The sequence below is a fragment of the Belonocnema kinseyi genome, chromosome 9, assembly GCF_010883055.1.
Source record: "Belonocnema kinseyi isolate 2016_QV_RU_SX_M_011 chromosome 9, B_treatae_v1, whole genome shotgun sequence".
In the NCBI taxonomy this organism is placed as follows: domain Eukaryota; kingdom Metazoa; phylum Arthropoda; class Insecta; order Hymenoptera; family Cynipidae; genus Belonocnema; species Belonocnema kinseyi.
Window position 1 is genome coordinate 80,805,297 of NC_046665.1, and position 20,976 is coordinate 80,826,272.

Consider the following 20,976-nt stretch of genomic DNA (forward strand, 5'->3'; position numbering starts at 1 on the left):
GGAGCGTTTTGAGCAAAATTTTGAATTTTGCAAAAATTGTTCATATGCAAAATCCAAAATTTTGCTCAAAACGCTTCGAAAAAATTCAGACGTATTCCTTGGTTGATTACAAGAACTTTTTATTCTTGATGATTTTCCCGAAAAGCGCATCGTTTATTGTAAAAAAAATTCATGAATGTTTTCACAAAAATTTTGCCATTAAGACGCCATTTTGAAAATACTAAAACGAAAAATCGATCTTTGAACCATGGATTCTCAAAGATTAGACATTTATTCCACCGGTTAGTGAGATTCCAGGTTAATTACAGACTCGAAAAGCTTTGGAAAATGGCTCACAAAAAAAATAGGCACGAAAAATCACGTTTTTTTTGGTTTGAACTGCATTTTGGGATAATAAATAAATTTTTTGAGGAATTTCATTGGCACCGTCGGAAAGAGGAGATCTTAAGCAATAAAAATGTATGTGTCTCAATTTTTTCTAGTGTCGAATAGTCTTAGTTATTGGCCGTTGAAAAGCAGTGTCCCGGTAGTGGCGTTTTGGCCGTTTAAGGGTTAATATCCCTAAAATTCTCGGATATCTTATGAAAAATCCTTAAAATTACCTTCCAAATCTTTGGAATTGTTCAAAATATCCTAAAATCTTTAAAATTCCTAAAAATATTTGAAAACCTCTTCAAAACTGTAAAATCCCTCAATTCTTGTGAATAAATATTTTGAAATCCATTGAAATATACAAACATTCTTTTGAAACCTTGTGAAATCACAGAAAAATCTAATAGTTTTCCTTGAATTCTTATGAAATCCTTGGAAATTCATTATAATACCATATTTATAGCCATTAAAATCCCTTGGCTTTTAAAATTCCCAAAATTACTGACCTCAGAAATTTGATAAATTCCCTTCGTAAAAATCCCTTGGAATCTTTTAAAACATACTAAAATCTTTTAAATCCTATAAAATCCTCCAAAATATACCGAAATTCTTTAGAACCGGATACACTTTTTTACTTCCCTAAATTCATAAAAAAGTCCTTGACACATTTTTAATTTATTCAAAGTTCTTTGGAATCTTTTAAAATACCTAAAAATATCTATTGAAATACCTTCAAATATTTGAAAATCTAATCAAACCTTTGAAGTCCCTCAATTCTTGTTAATGTATTCTTTGAAATGCATTCAGACATTTTAAAATCCCGTGAAATTACAAAAAGTGCCCAAAATGGCAGGAAAATTTATACCCTGGGGTTTTTGAGGGCGTTGATTACAAATATGAACTTATAATTCGAAAATTAAAAATGGTGGATCTAATATGGTGGACGAAAGTACAAAAAATGGCCTGATTTGAATAAAGCTTGGTACTTATGAGTAACTTAGGTTGCTGATTACGAACCTGAACTCAAAATTCAGAAATTCAAAATGACGAACCAATATGGCGAATGAAAATACAAATAATACAGATTGATTTAGATTTGAAATATTTCTCACACTATTAAGTGTCGATGTTGATTTTAAAAAATTTGTAGCAATACATTTTTTGAACCCCTCTATTAACTGGTGAATTTTGACAGCAGGTCATTTTCAATTTGTAAATTTCGATTTCAGATTCGTAATTAGCGAACTCAAAAATCCCGGGCTACCAATTTTTATCTAAATCAAGTAAAATTTTCGATTTTGGTCCGCCGTATTGACGCCATCATTTCGAATTTTTGAATTTTGATTTCAGATTCAGATTAAGCGAGCCCAAAAACCCCCATGTAAGACTTGGATGCCAAATCAGAGCACGTTAAATAGGAAAAAAAGATTGGAGCACGATTGTATCAATGCTAACAAAGAGGTTCAAGAAATGCCTTGGAATATTTAAAATCCTTTGAAATCCTTATAAATAAAATCTTATTAATTCCGTGAAAGATTCAGAAATTCAGGAGGAAATTCCTTAAAACAGAAGGGAACTGTTGAAATCCCCTGAAATTATTTGCAATTTATAGTAGTATTATAAACTGTTTAGAAACTTTCGATATCACTTGAAATCCCATAAAACTCCTTTGAAATTGTTTGAAGTCTCTTAGAATGATTAAAAATACCCTGAACCCTGATAAATATTATGAACTATTTCAAAATCCTTATAAATTTTAGAAAAATTCTTTGCAATACTAATTTTTTTTGTTTAAATTAAATTGCTCAAACCCCCCTTGAAATCATTTAAATAATATTAAATATCTTGAATAATTCTTGAGAAAATCTTTCTTCAACTGTCTTCAAATCTTGTTTCATTCCTTAACACGCCTGAAAAAGCCTTGAATATTCCTTAAAACAATTAATCCCAGTCCGCTTCTGACTTTAAAATATTTGAATTACGGGAAGTGGACAATATACTTACTTCTTTTTTCTCTCTTTCTCTTCGTTGTAATCTGGAGACACGCTGTGATGCTTGATCTTCTTAAGTTTCTTAACTTTCTTGCGCGAATCGGAAGTCGATGTCGACGAGGAATCGTCGCTACTTGAACTGCTGCTGCTACTGGAGGAACTGGAACTGCGAGAACTCGAGGATGAGCTCATGACCTTCTTCTTGAACTTGGTCTTATCCTTTCCATGAACTTCCTTATCCTTCTTCATTTGTATCTCTAACTCCCTCTGCAAAAGCTGTCGACGTCTCTCCAGGACTTTCTCGTCTTCGTACTCTAGGTCCGTCTGATTCCACTCTTCTAAATTTAAGTCGGGACTGTGCGACGCCTTCTTCAGAATTTTAGATGTAAATCGCTTGAATAGGTCTTCATTAAGCTAGTGGTTTATAAGAATCAAATTGATCGCATTACTGGGTATATTTTCTTTAGATGATTCCAAAACAGCCAGATAAGCTTTCACACTTCAGAAACCTTCCAGTTTTAATTCCAAATTTAAGTGACAATGAAAAACCATCAAGAGGAATAAATTAAATATACGGCGTTATCATCTCTTATATGGGCGATTCTCTACATAAACTCTACATACACAATACCTCCGTAAGAAAAAATCAAGTCACATTCTCGTATGGCTTAGTAAAATGCTTCTCCCAAATACTCGAAAAATTCCTTTTTGGGATGTCTCGACGTACGTGGCTCCAAGTTTAGAGACATGACTTTAATGAATAGCGAATTATCTTTAAACTTATAATTGATAGTTTAAAATTTTGACTCAAAAACTATAAAATTCAGAAGAAATATTTTAATTTATCTGATATATTAGTAGAGAAAATTTAATTATACAGGTGCTTATTAAATGTTTTCGATGGTTACGGTAAAAGAATCTTCCATACCTATCATCAACTTTTTATCATTTTTTGAGTCTTATTTTCTAAAAATATCTCGAAAAAAGTCGCACTACTCATTCGTCAAAACTTCATAACAAAAAATAAAGAACATTTTTTGTAAAGTGAAGAAATGTAACTAAAAATGTGGCGTATTTTTATTAGTAGCGGATACCGTACCTGATAAGAACTTTCATATTTCATAATAAAAATCAATGAACAGATAACAATTCTCTGTAGCACATATGGGATCATTCACAAGCTACGTCACGCGTTTTTCATTTATCCATATCGCTGTATCACTGTTCACTTCACGGAAATTATATTCTCATCTTTATTGAACAGAAGAAAAACGCAGTACGTAGTTTGTGAATTATCCCTAGGTTATAAAGGAGTTTTTGTCAGAAAGATTTATTTTTTGCTTTTGTTTTTAAAGCGTCAAAAGTAATTTTGTATGGTTTTCAGATACCGTAACATCGGATACCATAACCTGCTTTTCGTTGTCAGGGATGGGACGGAGCTAATCGTATCCCCTTTCCAAATAATTTTATTAAAAATCTACGTAAATCGAGATTAAAATTAGGATTATAATTTAGAATAATAATCGTGAAACTAAAAAAAAAAAAGATTTCAAATTTGAAAAAAAAAATGCATTTTTTAAACAAAACTATTCTTCCCTGCCATGTTACGTCTAATCTGTCAATATTCTATAGTATTGTTTTATTTCACACACAATCAGAGAAAATCACCCCGAAAATTAAAAACTGAAAATTTTTTTATGTGCTACAAGTTCTTTAAGTGGAAAATAAGCGTGAATGTTTATAAGACCCCTCCTAACCATTATATAATTATTAAAAAACAAAAACAAAATTAACAATTTGAAGCATTTTTATAAAAAAGTTACCCTTACCAACAATTCCCTGTTTGTGGAGAATCAACCATATGCAAGAGATAATTTTTAAATATTTTAACAGGAAGAAGAATATATTTACAGATATAATCAGGGTGTCTAATGACCAGTCAATTTGAAATTCCCGGATTTTCCCGGACCAATTTAAAGATGTCTTTTTGTAATTTGGCAGTTATTTATTGACACGTACAAAACTTATTCTCGAGTATACCGCCTGTTTATCGACGATTGCTTAAATTCTTTTAATGTTAAGTATATGGGAGTTCATTTTTGTTCTCTTCAATAGCAAGAAACAAGTCATTTGGTCAATTACTTAAGAAGGTATTGCAAACAAATTTAAAGTTCAATGTTTTCCTAAAATTTAAATATAATCTAATATAATAAACATTACATCAAAGGAAGATTTTTATAGAATCGTACTAACTTAACACCATTATTGTAAAAAAATTTCTGGCGTGGCCAACATGTTTAAAGTTGAAACAATAATGTTGGAAAATTTTTTAGGTTTTTTCTGCTGAAAGAAATACCTTTGATAAAATATACGAAAGAAGTTAATATGAGGTGTCTATCAAATTTATTTATAGTTCATTCAATTTTTATTTTTATAATCCTACAGATGAGATGTATCCGAATTTTTCCAAAGTTTAAGTTTCAACGTTGTAAAATGTTTATTATATTAGATTTTATTACAATTTTAAGAAATCGTTGAAAAACTGCACTACTTTTACGAAATGTTCTTTAAAAATTGACAACATGCCTTCATCCTGGCTGATTATATCTAGAATTCTGATAGCTTTCAATGTACTTAAGTGTACAAATTTTACCTCATATAATTAACATTTAAAAAGGCATGAGCGGTACTGTATAGTAGAGTGGACCGGAAACCCCCTTTTCTCAAGTAGCGTTAATAATTACTTAAAAATTTCAGTTCGATCCGGTACCTTCCTTTTTGTGTGTGGATGCCAAAATTCAAATTTGGAAAATTAAAAAATGCCCTATTTTTTAAACATGTGCTATTATACGAAAAAAAATTGTGATGTGCAAGATCTAAAAATTACTCAAAAACGGCCAAATTCATCATTCTTAAACCAGGATTTTTTAAATGATAATAAAAAAATGGTATGCATAATTTTTTGGCTCATATGATTTTTTTTTTAATCCTCCAAAATTTGAATGTTCAAAACCATCCACAGAACTGAAGATATTATTATTCCGATCGAAGAAAAAAAGATTTTTCCATAAAAGAACAAAATTCGCTATCCTAAATAAAATTCCCGAGATTTTCTCGTTTTCCCGACACACTAGACACCCTGCCAATAAATTTGTTAATTAAAAAAGGTTGATCAATAAAGATGCATAAAAATAATGAACTGCATTGGAAATCTACTTAGAAAAAATGGTTTTAAAATTCTGATTTGTAAGGCCAAAAAATTTCTGAAGCATTGCAAACATTCTATTTCAAATATTAAACATATTTTGAAAACAGTTCTTCAAGCCTTTAGGAAATCACATCAATATTCTGTATAGCATTTTTATTGCTGAAATAATCGGCGATCCAGAAAATAAATATTCTGAATAAAGAAATGGATGTTATGTACAAACGTTAATGTAGCAAATACACACAGTTTTTAAAATCTGTGCATTTGTAAGAAAAAAACCCAGAAATTGACACGATGAATTGAATGTTATACCACTAATAATAACAGTGCTAAGATATTTAAAAATAAAAGAAGCAAAACACTTACATGTTAGTGAATGAATAAAATGCATGCGATGAATATTTAAAAGTAGTAAAACGTGTCTTACCAATGTAGCATTCGCTGTTGCATTATCCTTTTTTGCTCTTTTGGATGGACTAATTAAAGTATGAGTATTTGCATACCTGGTAGGAAAAATATAATTTTGAAGATTTTAGGTTTTTGATATATCATTATAATTTGTTTAAAAATGTTATTTCTTAAGACCAAATGATAACAAATTTAATTTTTGTGACACTAAAGACCATTGTCGAAATTTGTGGAATAAAATGGTAAAACTGATTTAGAAAAGCAAAAAAATATGAATGGACTTACTTGCAGTTTTTTCCATATGAACAACTGCCGTTTACTGCCCAATTTCTACAAAAATCCGAAGAATTTTGGGTGTTGCTAACGTTCGCTGGCTTAGTTCCCAACCTTTCGAAAACACTCGGACGCCGAGAGTCAATATTACATTTGGTAGTCTCAACTGTTATTTTTCTTATATTTGACTTTGACATATTATCACCAAAAAACGATCGTATTCCGAAAGTCGAAGTACATAACTGCAGTATGCAAATGCTCTTTTCGATTAGGATTTTAAAGAGGTCGAGCCTTCTTTCTCGAGTAACGACTTGTGTGAAAATTAAAAAATTAAGCTAACCCGAAAGAACCTAACCTAATAATGAATTTTACAACTTGATTTCAACCATGAAAACCCGACATTACGACAAATTACTTCATAAATAGGACCGATGATATTAAATGAATTAATCCACGATGTCGCGAAAGTTCACTTTCTTGTTTTTACCATTTTTCATCGTGGTTAATGAACTTTTTTAGACGCCCGACTTGGTTTGACATAGAGTAGTTTGACACTTCTTGTCTTGAAAAGCACCGCCATCTTGTGGAATTTTCTCAACACCACACGATTTTCCATACATGCGCACAAGCGGAAAACTCAAGGAGCGCGACGTTTAAACAGTTAAAAATGATAGAAAAGACAAATTAAATTATTATTATTAGGCATTATTGTTTGAAGTTAACAATTTTTTATTTGAGGTATACATAATTTTTAAATGCTCACATCGATGGGTTTTACGAAGAATAGGCTATTTTTTGCGCTACAGTTTAGAATTAGACTAACTTCATTTAGTTAAGTTTTCAGAAGGAATAAATAACCTATTATTTTTCGAAACATTTCCTACGAATTAAAAACTCCAGGATTATATATTACAGTTTGCAATGTAATTAAGGCTCCCATAACGTTCAAAATAAGACATTTTAAAATATTTTTATTTATTTTAACATTTCTACGTGTTTACTAAATTTCATACAAAATAAAGTTAGCCTAATTCTTAACGGTTACGAAATATAGCGTATCTTCGTACAACCCATCGATATACAACAAAACTTGCTTCCTCTCACTCTAACATGTGAATAGCAAAAGTTTATCTATTCTACAAATTTTCAAGATATTTTTCTCAGAAATTGTAATTAGTAATTAGTAATTCATTAATACTTGAGACTTTTCACCTGTTCTCCTATTCCCTTCTTTTACCCTTTTTAAAAGAATTATTCGTTTTCTCCCTGTTTTCCAGAAACTTCCCCTTTTTCTCGTTTTCCCGCCTAAATTCGAATTTAATAAATATTCTTCTGTTGAAAATTAATTTTTCTTTGCTATAGATTCATCATGTTACTATTATATTTTTATGGACATTTTTTTCTTGGTAGCAAAAATTAATCTGTTTGGTTTGTTTTTTCCTAGTATCTTAGAATGTTATTGTACTTTAGGCCTTTTTCTTTGAAAATTCAACTATTTTGTTGAAAATTCGTCTTTTTTTGTTAGAAAATTAATTTTTTAAACTTAAAATTTGAGGATTCCATTTTTGGGTGCAAATAATATATTTTTTTTAATAATTCAACTATTTAGTTTTAAAATTCATTTTTGGGAATTGAAAATTCAATTATTTGGTTATGGATTCAACTATTTTGTTGAAAATTCATTTTTTTCGTTTAACTCAATTTTTCTTTTGCAAGAAAATGCATTGTTTGTGCACGAAAATTCAACTGTTCTTTTTGGATGAAAAGTCATCTTTCTTGATTGAAAATTAATTGTTTAATTGAAAATTCAACTGTCTTCTAAAAAAATCGCATTTTTTGCATTAAAATTCAACTATATTCGCTTGAAAATATAACTGCTCTTTGTTGAATTTTAATCATTTTTGTTTGAAAATTCGATCATATGGTTGAAAAGGCATCTGTGTAGGTTGAAAATTCAACATTTTGATCGAAACATCTTTTTTGTCAAAAATTCAACTGTTTTATTAAAAATTGGTATTTTTTGACTAAAAACTCATTTTTTATTGGAGAAAAGTTATCGCTGTTGGTCATCAATGAACTTTTTTGTTGAAAATAAAACTGCTTCGAAAAAATCGTCTTTTTGGCTTGAAAATTTAACTATTTGGTAAAAAATTCAATTATTTTATTGAATTGGTAAAAAATCTTTTTTAGTAGATAATTCAGCAAATTGTTGAAAATGCAGTATGTTGCAGAATGTGTTGCAGACGTTAAATGTGTGAGAAAAATAATTTTTGCCACGAAATTTTTGCCAATGAAAAGATTGAAGAATTTGATTTTAAATGAGGGAAAATTCTTCTCGGAAAATCGAGTGTGTACCTCTCCTAATTGCCCCGTTAGCGACAGGTTTCGGAAAATTCTGACCAATTAGAAAGCGGCTGGTGGGAAAGAAAGGGTTGTGATTGCCTGAGATAAAAAGAGACGGCATTTTCGACCAATCGGAGCCATTGATCATATGATGAGGATGAAGATTTTTCCTCGGGAGTGCAGTTGCATTTGTGTTCGTGACAGTGGTGAGTGGTTTAGTGGTCATGGGCGGCGATGAACTGCAAAAGGCTGTGTTAAATTATAACTATGCAGTAGACATATTTTTTCCGATACTGAAATCCCCTCAAGCGTGAAAAGGATAAAAAATTTGTATTCGGAGAAGAAACTGGTAAAGTTGATAAAACGCGAGTCAAGGCAACGACCTAGAAGCTCGGTTGACGAGCGAGTTATCTTTTCAATAAGTCACAAGATACTGCGATCATCTACCTTGTAAATGAACCTCTAAAAAGGTACATCAGGACCGCAAGTGCCTATAGCAGGCCTAGCAGCAACTGCGTATATTAATCCAGGTTTCAATTGAATGGTGAGTTCGCTGTTTACGTCAAATGACGCCCACGTCACCTCTTGGCTAGATAGGTTATATCTGTAATTTTGAGTCGTTCTCTCTCGTTTATTGATTTACAACGAAGATGTAACTGACTTTTTTTTCGCGATGCCAAAGTTTTTCCGAGCTTTTTGCTTCTTCGGGATCTCTCTTGCATTTGGATCTTTACATTCTTGAGTGTTTACGACGTTTTTTGACTTCAGTGACTTTAACCTGTTTGGAGATAGGTGAATTCGTGCGTGACAGGTATATGTTTATTAGAAGTGCCTTTGTTATATTATTTTTCACTTAATTTTCTCTTTTGGCACTCGTGTTGGTGATAGATATAGTGAAATCAATTACGCGATATCAGTGGGGATCGTATTCGAGAAACGTGAGTAATTTGAGAAAGGTTAGGGTATTCCGGGAATTATGGAGTGAACTCTATAACCTTTGTTTCCACCTGGTTAGTTTTATCTGACTTTTTTACTGTAATTTTTTGTACTTTTTGGCTAATTACTTTTAAGCGATTTTTTAATACTCTAGATTTTATGGATTTATGATTAACAATTCATTATGCAGTCACATTATTTTGCATGCTTGATTTCAAAATGGTTTATGTTGGGTCCTTTGGTTTTCGTTACGTTATCTTCAATACCTGTTGCTTCAAATCTGTCAAATATAACATCTCTTTTTGAAAAAGATTTTTCGTGCAAGTTTATGTTTTTGAAATAGAAATTTAAATGCCTTAAAATTGGACATCTTAAAATGTCTTTGGATATTCCTACTGGTCGGATACCAGATACTTTTGCTGCTTTTGTTTTTCGTTCGGCATATAAAACATAACCTCTACGGAGAGTTATAAAATTTTAAAGAAGATAATAATTTATATTTTACTAATAGTTACAGATTGTCCTTGCTACCTGGAATTATCAGGGAATTTGTACATACTTGCAAAAACCTGGAAAGCTCAGGGAATTTTATCGTGCATAATTTTTGTTTTGTTAATTTGCAAAATTAGCTTTATATTACTATGTTTAACTAGTTTGTTGGAAATTCGTTTTTGTTTTGTTTGAAATTAACCATCTTGGTTGAAAATTAATTCTTTTGTTTGAAAATTTAACTTATGTTGAGAAGTTTTCTTTGTTTGTTTCAATCCAACCTTTTTTTTTAATAAGAATTTTTTCATAGAAAAATGAGCTATTTTGTTGAAAATTCGTTTTTTCCTATAGCTAAAAAATAATTTTTTGTTTTGAAAATGTATCTTTTCCAGTTGAAACATTAAATATTTTGTTAAAATTTTGTTTTCTGGTTGTTAAAAATTAATTTTATTAAACTGAAAATGTAACTGTTCCATTTTGAGTTGAAAATTGATCTTTTTCAGTTGAAAGTTCCACTATTTGTTTCAGAATTTATGTATGTTGAAAATCGTTTTTTCTTTGTATAGAAAATTAATCATTTTGATTAAAAATTCAACTATTTGGATATAAATGCGTCTATTTGATTGAAAACGCAATATTTTTACCTAAAAAGTTAGGAATTTGAAGCGGTTTAAATTAACTTATAAAGCCACCCGAATTAATTTAACCTTAATATGTACTGAATTTTGACTATAAGAATATCAAATAAAAACTTTTTGGAATTATTATTCAAATTCATGGACTTTAGAAAAAAAAATTCAAGAAATGCATGATGTTTTTATTATTAATAGACAGTGCCTATTATTTAATTAATTGATGGTGCTAATATATTTATGAATTTCTTGTAATAAAATTTTGCAAAGCTTAATTCGCCATATTGGATTAGCCAACTTGAATTTGGAAATTCTATTATGAAATTCGGATAAAGCGCCCCAAAAACTTCAAAATACTCATTTTTATGGAAATAAGATCACTAAAGTAGATTCTAAAAAATAACCGATTTGTTATCCAATAATTTCTTTTTAATTCATTAAAGAAATATTTTAAAGTTTAAATACTTTAGAAATTGTTTGTTTTATCACCAATTAAAAAAATAAAAGATTATCGAATTATTGATGGATTATTGAAATTTATTCGTGAGCATCTCTACCCTGCATGAGCTACTTTACCCCGTTTTATGGTACTTTATAATGACGGAAAAGTCTTCGAGCTAGATTACTTTTTTTAAACTTTAGTTCAGAAAAAGTTTCAAAAATGTGAAAAAGTTGTCTGTATATTCTAAAAAAATTAAAACCTTTAAAAAAAGAATTTTTTATAAATTTTCCGAAAAAGTAATCCATTTAAAAGTTTAAAACGTATCTAGACACATTGAATAAATTTGGAGGGACATAAACATTAATATCTATTTTAAAATCAGTTATATATATACAAAATGGTGCATCGTCCAAAAATTGAAAATTTTGTGTAAAATTTTGTATTAAATCTGTTGAGATTTAATAATATTAAATTTAAATTTACAGTAGTCATATATTTTTTAATGGAAAACTTTCAAAATTCGATCATTTGAAATTTGAGAATTTCAAATGTAAAAATTTAAACTAGATTAATTTCAAATCAAAGCATGACAAAAATTATTTTGAATTTGGCCGATTTTAAACCTAAAATAATGCGCAATTGTAGGTTTAGTAGTAAAAATAAAATTATTTGCATTGATAAATTTTAATTGGTTATATATACCGAAATCAGTTGGTAATTTTTTTTATAAATGTTATTTTTTCAATTTTTTTTTAATGTATGTCACTGTAGATGCCTTCTTTTCACTTGTTAAAAATTGTTTTTCTCTTCAAATCACAATTCAATGTCAATGTCTAAAATACCCTTAGAGTGTTTAATTTAATCCAGAAAGTTGCAGTTTTGATCAAGTGCTTCCGGACGTGTGTCATGCATCGTCGAGAGTTATAATTCAATTTCGCGAACCTTGATTTTCTTATAAACTGTGAATTATTAAAATTTACTGGTAATACCTTTTTTTTCATTGGTTTAAAAAATAATTATATATATTAGGATAATACATCAATAACTATTTTGGACTCTGAATTCATATTTTATTTTGATAATTTGTAATTTATTATAAGCCTTTGGATTAATTGAAAACATTTTGAATTGAGTAATTAATATTATATTTTCAAATTGTTATTGATAACTTTGAGGTTGTAAATGTTATTATCTCTTATTAAGAATTTCATTAATTCTCAGTGGATCTAAAATATATTTTTATTAACAAAATTCCGCAGAATGCTTTTACCAGAACTAATAATTATAATAAATTACTAATTAAATGCAAGAATTAATAAATAATTAGTCTGATTTCTATTCGTATAATTCTGATGGACTTCAATTTAATCAATTTATTAAATGTCCGATATTTTTTTAAGGTTTATGAATTGTAAGAAACAATGCCTCTGTTCGGAAAGTCTCAAAAAAGTCCGGCGGAGGTGGTGAAGGCTCTAAAAGAGGCTGTCAATGCGCTGGAGCGTGGTGACAAGAAGGTGGAAAAGGTATGTCGTGAAAGTGCATTTCTCGTTCTGTGTCACAGCAACTTCACTTTCAGGCGCAGGAGGATGTCAGCAAAAATCTCGTCCACATCAAAAATATGTTGTACGGAACTGCAGAATCTGAGCCACAAGCCGACATCGTCGTGGCACAACTTGCACAAGAGCTGTACAACAGCAATCTTTTACTTCTTCTCGTTCAAAATTTGAGTCGAATAGATTTCGAGGTAAATCCAGAAACTCACCCTAATCGGCGTTATCCATCCAATTCTACCTAAAATTTTTATTTAATTTGTCGGTAAGAATCAAGGATCAGAAGATTATGATCTTTTATGCAAAAAATATTTAAAATCCAGGGTCAATATGAAATAATAAAATTACATTATAGTTTTCTTTTACGGATTTTTTATTTCTATTTACTTGTGAAGAAAGATTGTAGATTATATAAATTTTCTTCAGGGTAAGAAGGATGTTGCTCAGGTATTCAACAATATTCTAAGAAGGCAAATTGGCACGAGATCTCCAACGGTGGAGTACATTTGCACCAAGCCAGAAATACTGTTTACCCTTATGTCCGGGTAAGTGGATTTAATCAACATTTAAATTAAATTTCTAACTTTTTGAATTATATTATTCAGTTTACAATGCGTAATTCTACTATTAAATTTTGTTATTATTCAATTTTGAAGTAAAATTGTTGAATTTTGATGCATAAATAACAATTGAACACTTAATAATTTAGAACCAATTTGAGTAAGTTGAAGAGATATTTAAAAGTTTTGAAAATATTTTTAATTACTTTAAAACTTAAAATGATTGAAAGTAATTTAAGTAAAAATGAAGATTTTTGCAAATTTTGAAAAACTTAGAAGCTTTTTAAGATTTGTGAAAGGTTTTAAAAGCATGCAAAAATGTCTTAAAATTCATATTAAAATTGAAAATCATTTTTTAGTTTTAAAAATTATTTTAAGAGAATATTTACAATTATTTACAAGTATTTCGAAAATTTTGAAAAAAGAACCTAAAAGATTTTAAGGAAATTAAAGCCTAAAATCAGATTCTTGAGACTGAATCCATTTCAAACTAGGCAAGTTTCTACACTTGAAATCACAGAAACTCTCGGGGACGACATGTGTCGTTTTTTAGAGGAAATTTGTTAATTCTTTTTTTTTTCAATTTGCAAAAAAAATCTAAAAATTTATTGCTCATTTTAATTTTGTGCTTTGATTTCCAAAAAAATCCATTTTTTTTCTTTAAACCTCTATAATTTATGTAAACGAGATACTTATTGCATTTTTTTGATTCTGATATCGCTCAGTCTTCTTTTAAAATCCGCCAGGAAATTGAAAAAAAGTTAAAAATAAAAAAAAAACTTTTTTCTTTAAAAATGAAGATATCTTGTAAGTTTGATACTGCTAAATAACTTCTGCATGCAGGGGAATTCTTTTTTCTTACAGTCGATTTTTCTATTTTTTCTTGGAAACAATTACAGATAAGGAAAAGTTTTAAGATAAGAGTTTGCACGTTTAAAATAGTTCTATAAAAAAGTCTCTTGTTCTTTTGCGTTGTCTTTCATAGTTTACGAGCAAAATTTAAAAATTACATTTTTAGGGGAAAAAATTTTGCCGGTTTCAAAAATGGTTTAGCCAGCATGATACTGATAAGGTGCCTTTTTTTCATCAGTAGAAGCTTTTAAAAAATATTTGTAAGAATAAAAAAGCTGGGGTTTTCGAGAACATATTTTTTTCATGTTTTCAAAATTTGAAGAAGAAAATATATTTTCTGGAAAACCCCTCCTTTTTTATTCTTCCAAATATTTTTAAGAGTTTCTACTAATAAAAGAAAGGCACATTATTAGCATCATGTGCGCAAAACTATTTTTGAGGCCGACAGAATTTTTTCTCCCTAAAAATGTAGATATTGAATTTTTTTCGTGAACTACGAAAAATATCGCAAAAGAACAAGAGACATTATTAAAGAAACAAGTTTTTTTTTAAATTAGCAAAAAATTGAAAGGTGGTTTTTGAATGAACGCTATTAGAATCAAGAATGAAATAATAAATATCTCAGTTACATTAAAATTTGTAGAGATTTAAAGAAAAAATCGGGTTTTTTCAAAAGTAAAGCACAACATTCAAATACGCGTAATTTTTTAGACTTTTTTTTGCAAATCGGATGAATACGTATCACCTAATTTCCTCTAAAAACAACATATTTTCTCCCCGAGAGATTCTGTGATTTCAAGTGCAGAACCCTTCCTGATTTGAAATGGATTCGGTCGTGAATATTTTGAAATAAAATTTTCAGACTATTTAAGGATTTTTAAAGGGTTTACGATACTAAAAAAAAATATTTCCAGAGAATATTTTTAAATATTTCAAAACAAAACCAAATTTTGATAACATGGATTTATATTTGTTGAACTGAATCTAAATGTTTTACTTTACAATTCATAACAAATTTATTTGCAGTTTACCTGTATTTAATTTAAAATTGTTCAATTAAAAAGTGTTAATAGCTTCCATTTTATGCGTTTCAATTATTGAGTTTGAATACAAACCTTTTGAATTTAAATATTTTTAAGCGTCAATTTTTAAAGTTTAAAATTGAAGAGTTCTACTACTTTGAATTTTTTCAATGATAAAAATGACCACCACCCTGAGTTCAGTCTTTCCTTAAATTTGACTGATTAGTTAAATGATTTTCTTTAATTTCAGTTATGAGCATCAAGATATCGCCTTGAATTGTGGTACTATGTTAAGAGAATGTGCCCGATATGAAGCGCTGGCTAAAATTATGATCTATTCCGACGACTTTTATAATTTCTTCAGATACGTCGAAGTTTCTACATTCGATATTGCTTCAGATGCCTTTTCTACTTTTAAGGTGCTTGCCCTAACGATTAATTTTGATCAGCCTCGTGCGTAAGTTTTGAAAATACTTATAATTGAAAAATCTAAATTTTCAGGAGCTGCTCACGAGGCATAAGATTTTGAGCGCTGAATTTTTAGAAGTCAATTACGATAAGGTCTTTTCACATTATCAGAGGTTACTGAATTCGGAAAATTACGTAACTCGTCGACAGAGTTTAAAGTTGCTGGGAGAACTGCTTCTTGATCGACACAACTTCAGCGTAAGTTGTGATATATTGTCCTGGATGAACCCAATTTGAAGATAAGGTTTTAAGAAAATGTTTTATTTCTTTGTTCTAGGTGATGACTCGTTATATATCCAATCCCGACAATTTAAAGCTGATGATGAATATGCTTAAGGAGAAGTCTCGTAATATCCAGTTTGAGGCCTTTCACGTGTTTAAGGTAATATCATTTTTTTAACAGATCTACGGTTTCCAGTTTTATATACACGGTTGCTACAAATTCTGGAAAAGTCATGAAATTTGGAAAATGTAATTTGAGTTTTTTATTCACGCCTATTTCAAAGTCTTAAGGTATTATCGAGATGAAGTAATGTTTTTAGGATTTTTTGCAATTTTTTTTAGAATAGTAAGATTTTTCTTATTTCAGTATATCCAGTTTTTTTCACTCCTTTAAAATCCACAAAAAATGAAAAATAATAATAAATTTAAAAGTTGTTTCGATTTTTTGAGAAAAAAAAAGAATGAAGAAGCACCGCAAAATTTCCAAAATTGAAAAAAGACAAAGTTCCGAAAAAAAAACATAATTAAAAAAAATGTTTTCTCCCCAGAAAAAAAACCCCAATCGGAAATTGGAAATCAAAAAGCTAAGGTTTTTGAAAAACGTTTTTTTTACCTTTTACCAAAAAAACGAAAGACCATTTTTTATTCAATTATTTAATTTTTTTATTTTGAAAGAGTGCAAAAAACTGGTTACACTGAAACAAGAGAAACCTTAATATGCAAAAATGTCACGTTTCTTAAAGTAAAATTTGCAAAAAAATAATTTTACCCTTAAAATATTGAAATATTCGCCAAAAATGTGGCTATATTAATTTAAAGAAATATGTTGGTAACGGATTATTGTTGAAAATTAATATTTAAATCCCAGCATTTTAATCTCGTAAAGTTTGTAACATAGAATCTTTTATACGCGGAATCAAACAGTATTTTAGATACGAATTTATTAATTTATTTTAAACAGAAAATGTCTCTTCCGTTATAAAATATGTTTTTTTAAGAAAATACTTTATTTTTCAACAAAATAATAAAATTTTTATCATAATAGTTGAATTTTCAACCTAAAAAGATAAATTCCCAAACAAAAATATGACTTTTCAACAAAAAAATAATATCCACAAAGCTGATGCATTTTTACTAAACAAAAATTAAATTTTGAACCACGAAAATTATTTTTTTTACCAAAAAAGGAGCATTTTTAACTAAAAAATATCAGTCTTAAAAAATCGGAAAAGTTAAGTTTTCAGTTTAAAAATTAATTTTTATTAAAAAAAGGCTTTTCCACTAAACAGTTAAATTTTCAATAAAATAGTTAAATTTTCAACCTAAACGATGAATTTGCGACTAAAAATATAAATCTTCAACAACAAACAAATTATTCCTTAACAAAGTTATTCAACTAAATCTTTGAAACAAAATAGTTGAATACTCAAGTAGAGAAGAATAATTTTTAACCAAAAAGTTACATTTTTATAAAAAAGAAATTAAATTTCTACTAAAACAGATGAATTCTTGAATGAAAAAGGTAAATTTTCAAAAGAAAGTTGGATTTTCTGTTATAAAAGATTTCCATTAAAAAGATAATAAAAAATTTCAAATAGTTGAATTTTCATCCAAAAAAGGTTCCAGTTGACTTTTCAAGATCAAAATATGAAATTTTTAGCAAAAAATAAATTTCTACGAAAAAGATTGAACTTTCAATCCAAAACGACGAATTTTTTCAACCTAACTGACGATTTTTTAACAAAATAGTTGAATGCTGTACCAAATAGTTGCATTTTTATCCAAGAAAGATGAAATTTGTACTAAAACCGATGAATTTTTTATTAAAAAAACGGCAAACTTTTTTTTTAAGCTGAAATTTCATCCAGAAAAGATTTCAGTTCATTTCTCACGAAAAGTATACATTTTAAACAAAAATCAACCAAAAGCAATCAAAAAGAGTATGATTTTTTTAACAAAACCGTTTAATTTTCAACCATTTTTATCAAAAAAAAATTTCAGTTAAGCAAGTAAATTTTAAAAACAAAAAGACAACCTTTTAAAAAAGAGTTGAATCTTCAATGAACAATTGCATTTTTATTCAAGAAAAATGAAATTTCTGCTAAAAAATATGAATTTCAAAAAAGTTAAGTTTTCAAACAAAGAAGATTCCAGTTCTCTTTCCAACACCAAAATAAGAATTGTAAACAATAGGCTAATTTTCTGCTACATGGTCGAATTTTTAACCAAAAAGTATAACTTTTTAAGAAGATTGTTAAATTTTAAACCAAGGAGTTGGATTTTTATCCAAGAAAAACAAAAATTTTGCTAAAACAGGTGAATTTTTAAATCACAAAGATAAATTTTCAAAAAAAGTGTTTTCATCCAAAAAAGATTTTAGCAACAAAATTATCACCAAAAAATATGAGTTTTAAATAAAAGGTTAATGTTCTACGAAAAGAGTTGAATTTTCGTCCCCAAAAGACGAATTTTTTAACAAAATAGTCGAATTTGCAACCGAAAAGGATACCTTTTTAAGAAAATTGTTAAATTTTCAACCAAATAATAAAATTTATGACTAAAAATCTTATATTAAGGATAAAGTTTTTGCGAATTTGGACAAAAATACATAAAAGAGTACATGACCCCCTATCGTAACAAAATATAACAAAATGTTTACCCCCCCCCCCCTGGTCTGTTACATAATTCAAGTACGGTCCTTATCTGATTGTGTGAATATTTCATAATTGTTAATTTATCCTGACGATACAGAACAATTATTTTCCAAATTAATACGATTTATTTTGACTAATTAAAATTATACGATTATAATAATTTCAGGTTTTTCTTAAACATTTTATATTAATATCAATTCGAATTGTTTCACATTAATTAATTTTTGAAAATCCCTTTACATTTAAATTAATTAATAATTATATCGGCAATCGTGTGTAAATTAGTCTGCAACTCCAAATGAAAATTAAAAGGGGGGGGGGGATTTTCTTTGTAATTAATTAATTGATTGCTTGTGAAATGCTGCAGGTATTTGTTGCTAATCCGAACAAGCCGAAACCGATTTTGGACATTTTACTCCGAAATCAAGAGAAATTGATCGAGTTCCTCACACGCTTCCATACAGACCGCTCAGAAGACGAGCAGTTTAACGACGAGAAGGCTTACTTGATTAAGCAAATAAAAGAGCTTAGATCTGTACATGAAAATTGAGTTAAAATATTTTTACTTTTGTTTTCTAGTAGTTATGTAAATAATATTTACATTCACAATTTATTATTGTAACATACAGACTTCAGGCAACATAATACTCTGCTACTTTCTATCAATCGATTGGTTATCCACCACTCAGTATAGCAGCTATAGACAAACATTTCCCCATCAATTCTATTCAAGAATTTATCGATCCATACGAAAATTCCCAGTGAAAACTTGTACGAATATTTGCTTTTATCTCCAAAATCTAAAAGTAATCTTATCTTGATGAACGTTTATTTAAATTGAAAAGCACACGTGTTTCCAAACTGGCGTTATCTTTAAGCCGTGAATAAACTTCTTCTGAGATTTATGTAATAAAGTGTTGTCTGATTCAAAAGATATTTAGTTAGAACATAAGTTTAGTTAATTTTTAAATAGAAAGACAGAAATCTTTAAAATGCGAGTCGACGAGTTTCGCGCCGATGCGACATAACTATCGGTAGAGATGCTTTATTAAAAGAAAATCACAAGTAAAAAAAGCTTACCTGCTTTCGCAAACTCGTGTTTAGAATAAATGTGTGCTTTGAGCCTTGACCTTTGAGAGTTGAGGTTCACGCCTTACCCTCTCCGAAACACCTTTTGTTGTAGCTGCTGTACTTTGTTTTTGTACTTCAAGATATCCTACTCGCAGCGAATGTATTACTTATAACGATAGACATTTCCTGCTTCATTTTACGCTAAAATTATAATCACATGTATGTATAGAATTGACTGTTAAAATGTAACGCCAAAACAATAATTATTGTTTTATTATATTTATTGCAATAAAAGTATTATTAAAAAAAGGAATTCGTGACTACCATTATTACTTTCTTCTTCGTATTTTGAATATTTAATAAGTTTCTATTTTCCAAACGGTTTTAAATCTCATGGAATTTACCGGAATGCTTTAAAAACTTCTGGATTCTTCAGGAATTCCCTGAAATATTTGGCTAAAGAATCCTTCAGACCCAAAATATGATGAAACCCCTCCAGTTGTTTCGAAAATTTATAAAAAAACGTAATCTTTTGAAACGATTAAACTTTTAGAAATTCCTTTAAATGCTCATTAACATTTTTTTAAAAATGTTTTTGAAATGCCATGAAACTTTCTATGGAATTCTTTAGGGCTTGCTGTTGTGTTTTGTAGAATATCGTGGTATTTTGAAGTTCAAACAATTTTCAATGTTGTAAACTGCGTAAAATTTAAACTTTGGCTTCTTGTAACTAAGGATTTCCTAATTCTAAGACATCCAATTCAAATATATTACACATTTCTTTAGTTGGTATTTGGAACTTGGAATGGAAGCTTTTAATGTGTCCCCTAAGGGTGTACATTTTTCCTGCACCTTCTTCCCTATTCCTTCACACACCCCCCACGCACTTACATGTTGGTGAGAGGGGGACCAACAGTTTAAGGTGGGTTCCGAACCACCAAGAGCAACTGCTTTAAGTACTTAGAGAAACATTTTTTCTTGAGAGGTACCGGTCCCACGACTCTCCGGAGATGAACAACTCCCTTGCTAGCCTAGTGTTCACCGCATGGGCCGCCGAGGATCTTCCAGAGTGCGAGGCGGGAATCAAACCCACAAGCCGACTGAGTGGGTCCAAAGCCTGCGCTTTTACGTAAAAAAATGCTTACCCAGATATGAATTGTAAGATGAAATATGTTTTTCACCTTTCCATCTTTTTAAGGATACGTATGTTATGCAAATCGCATAATGTTTCAGAATTCAACATAACATCAAATAGTTGCGAGTTGTGATTTTTGCATTCAAAATACAATACATTTTTAATAGCATAAAACTTTTTAATATGGGGGTTTTTTTTAGGAATTTAATGATTGTTTTGAAACTGAAGATTTAATCTTTTAGATTAATTGCAAATTGAGCAATTTTACAGTTCACAATACCAAAAAAGACCCGGAAATGACGAACCAGCACATAAAAATCAGCGAAATTGTTAAAAGGAAGTTTCTTC

General features: G+C 29.1%; 2 protein-coding genes across 11 annotated transcripts in view; one reads left to right on the plus strand and one right to left on the minus strand.

The window, feature by feature from the left end:
- Positions 1-6,819, minus strand: part of LOC117179472 (zinc finger CCCH domain-containing protein 13-like) — a 21,574-nt gene extending 14,755 nt beyond the window's left edge. For 2 of the 5 annotated variants that reach the window (XM_033371323.1, XM_033371321.1), the window contains exons 1-3: positions 6,265-6,818; positions 5,999-6,074; positions 2,377-2,777 (exon numbers count right to left, since the gene is read on the minus strand). In XM_033371323.1, coding sequence (XP_033227214.1) covers positions 2,377-2,777; positions 5,999-6,074; positions 6,265-6,449 — 662 coding nt within the window. In that variant the 5' untranslated portion in view covers positions 6,450-6,818. Of the gene's footprint in view, positions 1-2,376; positions 2,778-5,998; positions 6,075-6,264 lie in introns of all 5 variants that reach the window. The other 3 variants (XM_033371322.1, XM_033371325.1, XM_033371324.1) reach the window with 3 other exon arrangements.
- A 1,954-nt stretch (positions 6,820-8,773) lies between these two features.
- LOC117179625 (protein Mo25) lies at positions 8,774-19,803 on the plus strand. 6 transcript variants are annotated; one of them, XM_033371621.1, is made up of 10 exons: positions 8,774-9,139; positions 9,364-9,406; positions 9,484-9,605; positions 12,495-12,617; positions 12,671-12,838; positions 13,071-13,189; positions 15,329-15,497; positions 15,580-15,744; positions 15,824-15,928; positions 18,790-18,972. In XM_033371621.1, exons 4-10 carry the CDS (start codon positions 12,516-12,518, stop codon positions 18,970-18,972), a joined length of 1,011 nt encoding a protein of 336 aa, XP_033227512.1. In that variant the 5' UTR covers positions 8,774-9,139; positions 9,364-9,406; positions 9,484-9,605; positions 12,495-12,515. The 6 variants fall into 6 exon arrangements, with proteins under 6 accessions (XP_033227512.1, XP_033227513.1, XP_033227515.1 ...); XM_033371622.1 differs by having other exon boundaries at positions 9,484-9,533; XM_033371624.1 differs by lacking the exon at positions 9,484-9,605.
- The last annotated feature ends 1,173 nt before the right edge of the window (positions 19,804-20,976 follow it).